This window comes from Penaeus chinensis, chromosome 14 (genome assembly GCF_019202785.1).
Source record: "Penaeus chinensis breed Huanghai No. 1 chromosome 14, ASM1920278v2, whole genome shotgun sequence".
Taxonomy (NCBI): Eukaryota; Metazoa; Arthropoda; class Malacostraca; order Decapoda; family Penaeidae; genus Penaeus; species Penaeus chinensis.
This window is the reverse complement of record NC_061832.1, coordinates 12,970,900-12,977,702: the sequence shown is the minus strand read 5'-3', so window position 1 is coordinate 12,977,702 and position 6,803 is coordinate 12,970,900. Positions and strand designations below refer to the sequence as shown.

General features: G+C 36.3%; 1 protein-coding gene across 2 annotated transcripts in view; it reads right to left on the bottom strand.

Annotated features, from left to right (window-relative positions):
* The window catches only part of LOC125032424 (ladderlectin-like), a 7,111-nt gene extending 881 nt beyond the window's left edge, over window positions 1-6,230 (bottom strand). The window contains exons 1-5 of one of the 2 annotated variants that reach the window (XM_047623545.1): window positions 6,101-6,230; window positions 4,594-4,728; window positions 3,714-3,870; window positions 2,894-3,091; window positions 1,876-1,999 (exon numbers count right to left, since the gene is read on the bottom strand). In XM_047623545.1, coding sequence (XP_047479501.1) covers window positions 1,876-1,999; window positions 2,894-3,091; window positions 3,714-3,870; window positions 4,594-4,728 — 614 coding nt within the window. In that variant the 5' untranslated portion in view covers window positions 6,101-6,230. The remainder of the gene's footprint in view (window positions 1-1,875; window positions 2,000-2,893; window positions 3,092-3,713; window positions 3,871-4,593; window positions 4,729-6,100) is intronic. The other variant, XM_047623546.1, reaches the window with a different exon arrangement.
* Between the last annotated feature and the right edge of the window lie 573 nt (window positions 6,231-6,803).

The window sequence follows — 6,803 nt, the reverse complement described above, 5'->3', positions numbered from 1 at the left end:
ATTAAGAACACACGCATTTTCTACCTACGTGTAAGATCAGCCATTCTGCCTGGCGGGTTAGGTAGGAGTTCCCATAAACTATCTCGAGACAACTGTCATGATCTGTCTCATTCCGATATATTTGAAACGTCGTGGTATTCTGCAGATTAAAATGTTAGTCGTATACTTCCAAAATAGACTTTAGAAACAGCACACTGTCACATTATAAATTATATTGGTTTTCTGGATTTTTTTCTTTACCCTTTATTGATATTGGTATTTTAATTACACTGTAAATAACCACAACACGAATAATAATAACCGTTGATTTCAATAACAAAATAAAAAATATTTTTCCCGCAAATTCGAGGAATAGGAAAATCAGGGGACGTTAAAAACTAGGCTAGTGAATGACACCTTGGTTTTACCCGCGTGCAAACGGTTAAGGAATTGGCTGTCGTGCTAGCTTCATTCAGTCTCCATCCAATCAGAGTGCCGGATTTATGCAGCCTTAAATGTCCCTGATCTTTTAATACTGAAGTTAAAACAGAAACTGTTTCAGAAAAAAAACAAATACTGTTACTGAAATGGCGAGTCAAATATCAACTATCGATCATGATACAGTCCTGTCAGTTGTATGACTGCTCCCCTGGAGGGTGCATTGCCTCCTATATATGCAGAATCAACACACTGTAACGCTAAGGATGAGCGTGATGGTGTACTTGACTTGACTACTGGTTGCTCTAGTGGACAAGTATAAAAAAAAAAATTAAAGCTATCAGATGAAATTAATTAAAACGATAAGAAGAACTGCATGCTTCTCTGTTAGATTACCTTGATAGTGTGGAGTGTAGTCTACGATCCAGAGATGAGGGCGACACTGCAGTTGCACTCGCATCTAACCTTGTCTGGCGCCACGTTTTCCCTGCGCGGGACTACTATAGTTATCCCGGTGCCCATTTTCTATTGATCTTCCTTTCAATTATTTTAATTACTGCCTTGTGTATCTTTTACACATATATTACGCGTTTTTAAGTAAAACCGTATCGAAGACACCTGCTGAGTCTCTTCAAGGACGTATTTTAGTCACTGCTAAGTTCATTTTACTTTTATGATCTCTTTTAAATTAAAGTTTGAATAAGTTGTGTTTTAACTAATGCCCATTATTTTCTCTTATTTATTGCTTTTACATGTTCTTTATCTTTGTTTTATCTCTATCACCTCTGTTTTTACTATTCTATTGCTTTTACTTCTGCTTTTCCTCAGTCTCTATTTTACGATTTCAGTTAAGTTTTAGTCTGGTTTTAACTATTGCTTACCTGCCATCGTGCTTTAGAGTTGCTTTATTCCTGCTTTTACTGTCCCGCCGCTTTTATCTGATCTTACCTCTTTTTTACTTCATTATTATTTCGTATTTTGCTTCCACCACTACTACTACTACTCCTGCTTCTACCACTACTACTACTACTACTCCTGCTTCTACTGTTATTACTACTACTCTTGCTTCTACCACTACTATTACAACTACTACTGCTCTTACCTGCTCCGCTTCCCGCTACTATCTGCTTATTTTATGTATGAAAAGGACTGATTTCAAGCACTGCCCGGTAAATATCTGCGGAAGCAATAGTCCATCTATTTCCGCAGGTCCTGGAAGTTTGGCCGTTCCCATTTTGGCTTCAAGTTTGTTTGTTTGTTTTTTTTTCTTTCCTCGCGAGGAGTGAACGGGACCCCCTTATCCCTTCATACTTGGTCCCTAAGCCTCTCCTGCCTCACAGGAGTGTTCCGGGCTCTTTCGCAGATGACATCTACCCTTAAGCTAGATGTGAACCTTACAATATGTGTGTGAGATACATAAACTATTGAATCGGTAAATTACATGTAGCTTTCACTTACTTATTCCTGGTTCCCCAAAATGGCGAGCCTCGCGGCATGAACTCGCCCGTTAACCACGTCCACACGTCTTCGACCACTGCGTCTGAGCCGCCTACCCACACATTCACGCCTTTATCTGGCCCGCCTGGTGGAAGAAGAATTTTTTTTTTACATAGGACGTATCCTGCCCCCCTGACGAAGCTCTGAACACGAAATATGAAAAGTTATCGATAAGTATTTACCCCAATATAACTCCTAAAATTATTAGTTACACGTTGCCATAGACATAATTGTACAAGGTATCTCCTCATGAAATTCGTGAAAAGATGCTTAACTTTCTCAACAGAAAATGGAAGGGAAAACCACGGTGCCATATGTGTTTACGTCTGAGCGATGGTACCGCTGCAGGTTGAAGATATGAAACTTGGGCACATAGAGAACGAGGCAAGTCAAAGAAAACTGGTACAATATATGTTATGAGATATTATCGATACTTTATTTTAATGTACATGCTGGACATACCAGGAGAGGAACATGCATTCTAGGCCACGATTCGTTAGGGTGTCCAGTTCATTTCCGCATCATATATATACCACAAATCGCAATGTTTCTTCCCCCACATACTTTTTAAACCAACTGCTCCAGATTTATGTTCTGTCCCTGTAGTTTCTTGTGAATATTGTTACATACAGATGGCTCCACACGTGCTCCCCCGGCAAGGCGTCTATCAGTAGCCCTAATGACCGATCCTGATTTCCCCATTCCTTGAATTGGCAGGAAAACGTGTTTTTCTTTTTAATACACTTGACATCGATACTGTTATTATTGTTATTGATGTTATGATTATCAAATTGAAATAATGCAAAAGACCCTTTCCAAAAGTCGAGGAAAATGGTAAACAGGTGAAATAGGTAGGACTAATAACCGACTCCTTGGTCGCTAAGCACTTGTAGAGCCATCTACGTGTAAATGCAATAAATATGACATGTATTCTTGCCATACGTGCCGAGTGGATGAAGAGATGAGACTCTGCACTTACTAATTTCCTTGACGTAGTCCAGGATGGCCCCGAAAGTCCCCGCGTCATGGAATGTGGCGAGGTCAGCCCCGATCTGCTGACAGTGGAGGCGCGAGTCAGCCCAAGTCTTTCGCTCGTTCAGGAGAAGCAGCATGCACTTCCCGGCCACGAGCCGAAACCCGCCCGTGCACTGTTTGGCTGCGGAAGTTTGGACAGTCACTTATGGATAGAAATAGGAACGTGCATTTACATATGCACTTATGTACGTATGTATTTTTTTACACACACATATAAATAGAAATATACATTTATGCATTTACATATGAATTTGATATATATAACAATATAATATATAAGATGACGAAATATAGGAAATTATAAACTATATACAATGGTGAAGTATATAAAACAATAAAACCAAATGAAACAATAATATATACAAAATAATAAAACATAGGAACAATACAAAATAGAACAAGATCTGAAGCCTGTCATTTTGTTTATAAATGTGATTCGCTGCCAAGTAACAGCATCTGACATCGGCCACAGCACGACTTCTCTGTCCTCGATGAATTCACCGTTTTTTAGTGAAGTCGGTGTATGTGACTAAATATTTAACAGGAGTGATTATGTAACAATACTTGCTCTATCTTTTAAGCTAACGATTCGTATTTTTCTCATACATCTGGCAGCAGGTGCATCACTTTTGTCGGCGATTGTACACACACAGACACACACGCACGCTTGCACACTCACGCGCGTATGTGTGTATATGTTTATGTTCATGTATGTACGTATTCTCGCCACACACTGGAACCCGTCCGAAGTCACCCCAACTTACGTCCATCCTCCTGCGGCGCATCCTTCTGCGTTAATGCATCTCGTATTTCGCGGAGATAGGCGCCGATGTTGTTTAAACCCGAGAGACTTTCGCGCCCGACCTCCACCGCCTCCGCCAACTTCAATTCTTGGCGCAGCAGTAACAGTTCCGCCAAATTCTAGAGCAACAGACAAGCGTATTGGTAGGAGTATGTCATCGATGAACTAAATATGTATGTCTATTTGGCCATCTGTCTATCTATATTTAACGGTCCATGTGCCTTTTTATATTAGTTTTATGATATTAAGAATCTATCTATCTGTCTATCTATTTATCTATACACATACATCACAACCAAGTAATCGTATTGTCATTGTGATTTCTGTTGGATTTCTGGTCCTCAGTTCAACATTGATTCTGGGATTAATCGTTTGGCAATCGATTACTGGAAATTCCATGCTTTCATCGATGTAGTCGACAAGTGATCGATTACGCCACCACTGTTTATGTGCGTGTGTGTGTGTGTGTGTGTGTGTGTGTGTGTGTGTGTGTGTGTGTGTGTGTGTGTGTGTGTGTGTGTGTGTGTGTATATGTATATATATATATATATGTTTATATCTATATATGCAGTGTATGGATGTATGTATATATTCATTTATATATACATACATATAAATATATATATATATATATATATATATATACAGTATATATAAGTATCTGTATATATATATGCATATACATATATTGTATATATGTATATATATACATACATATATATACATATACATATATATACATATAGTTTTACATATATATATGTATGTGTGTGTATATATATATATATATATGTGTGTGTGTGTGTATGTGTGTATATATATATAACAATCTCGGTAGTTACAGTCGCGCACTCCGAACTGAGCGGCTGCTGCAAGCTCCTCGTCAGCGTCAGAGGGTCTGTGTTCTCGTCAACGCCGGACGGCAGACTGGCCGCGACGCCTGCGAGCATCACGGCATGGAGCACAAACAGCGCCATCTTGGGAAGAGAAATTTCATTAGTTGTCTGGAAAAGTAGGATGTACTGTCTTAGAAATTTGCATCTCTGTCTGTTTATATATCTATATGTGTATATAATATATACATACATATATATATACATAAATGTATATATATGTATATATATACATATATATATGTGTGTGTGTGTGTGTGTGTGTGTAGAGAGAGATGTGTATATATACCCACATGATATATATATATATATATATATATATATATATTTATATATATATATATCACACACACACACACAACCACATACATATATCTCTGTGTGTGTGTGTGGTTATAGATGCATACAAATACACATATTATAGTTATATATATAATATATTTATATATAGATAGATATGCTTAAAAGTGGATTGGTTAAAACAGTAAAGTCTGTGCCATTTAGAATTACAAAACCTCACAGAATATTTATTTACGCATTGATAATTTGAAGGCACATCCTTATAACAACATTTAGTGTTGTAACTGAATAGAGTAAATTATAGTCATTATCTGTAAATTGTTTGTTAGTTAGGCGGGGGGCGGGGTAGGAAGATATTAACAACCATTTTTCAGAGAGGTTTCTACTTTCATCCCACACGCAGGTATGTTAAGTGCAGTGTTACAGTTCTTGATTTTCCCGGAAATTGAAGGATGTAATGCGTGATAAGTGAATTAATATAAATGTTAAATTCGTATGAACTGAACTGTGATAACTAAGAGAGGTTTCTGCTCTTCTCCCACAGCAGAGACAAAGAAAGGTTAAAGAAAATGAAGTGATGCAATGTGTCACGTTTACTGCAACCCATTATTGTTAGGATACAACAGTGGAATTAGTAAAACATATACATATATATATGCATATATACATACATATACATATATATATGCATATATACATACATATACATATATATGCATACATACATACATATACATATATATATATGCATATATACATACATATACATATATATATGCATATATACATATGCATATACATATATATATGCATATATACATACATATACATATATATGCATATATACATACATATACATAAATATATGAATATATACATACATATACATATATATATAAGCATATATACATACATATACATATATATATGCATATATACATATGCATATACATATATATATGCATATATACATTCATATACATATATATGCATATATACATACATATACATATATATATGCATATATATACATATGCATATATACATACATATACATATATATAAATGCATATATACATACATATACATATATATACATATCTATCTATCTATGTATTTATCTATCTATATACACACTCATTTATATATGACTCACGGAAAAAAACAGCTGCTTCCAGGCGATGCTGAATCAGAGGCCCTGTCCCTGCGGCCTCCTGAGCAGCAACTGAGGCGGCTGCGCACGATTCGGCACTCATCTGGGCCGCGGCGCTCGCGCTTTGGAGAAGGAACCGTTCCGAGAATTGCGCGCGTCCCCTGCTGGGGCTCGGGTGGCAGGCGGAAAAGTGAACCCAGGCGTTGTGCAGGCGAAACTTTTAACATTTGTTATATATGTAGTATATATGTGTATGCTAATACACACACACATTCATACATACATATATATGTGTCTGTGTATTGATACACACACATGCATACATATATATATATATATATATATATATATATATGTGTGTGTGTGTGTATGTGTATGTCCATCCACACACATACATACATATATATACATGTGTGTACGCACACACACACACGCACACATATATATGTGTATATATATATATATATATATATATGTGTGTGTGTGTGTGTGTGTGTGTTTGTGTGTATGTGTGTGTATGTGTGTCCATATATATGATGTGTGTGTGTGTGACACACATACATTTACATACATATATATGTACATACATATACATACATATATATGTACATACATATACATACATATATATGTACATACATATACATACATATATATGTACATACATATACATACATATATATGTACATACATATACATACATATA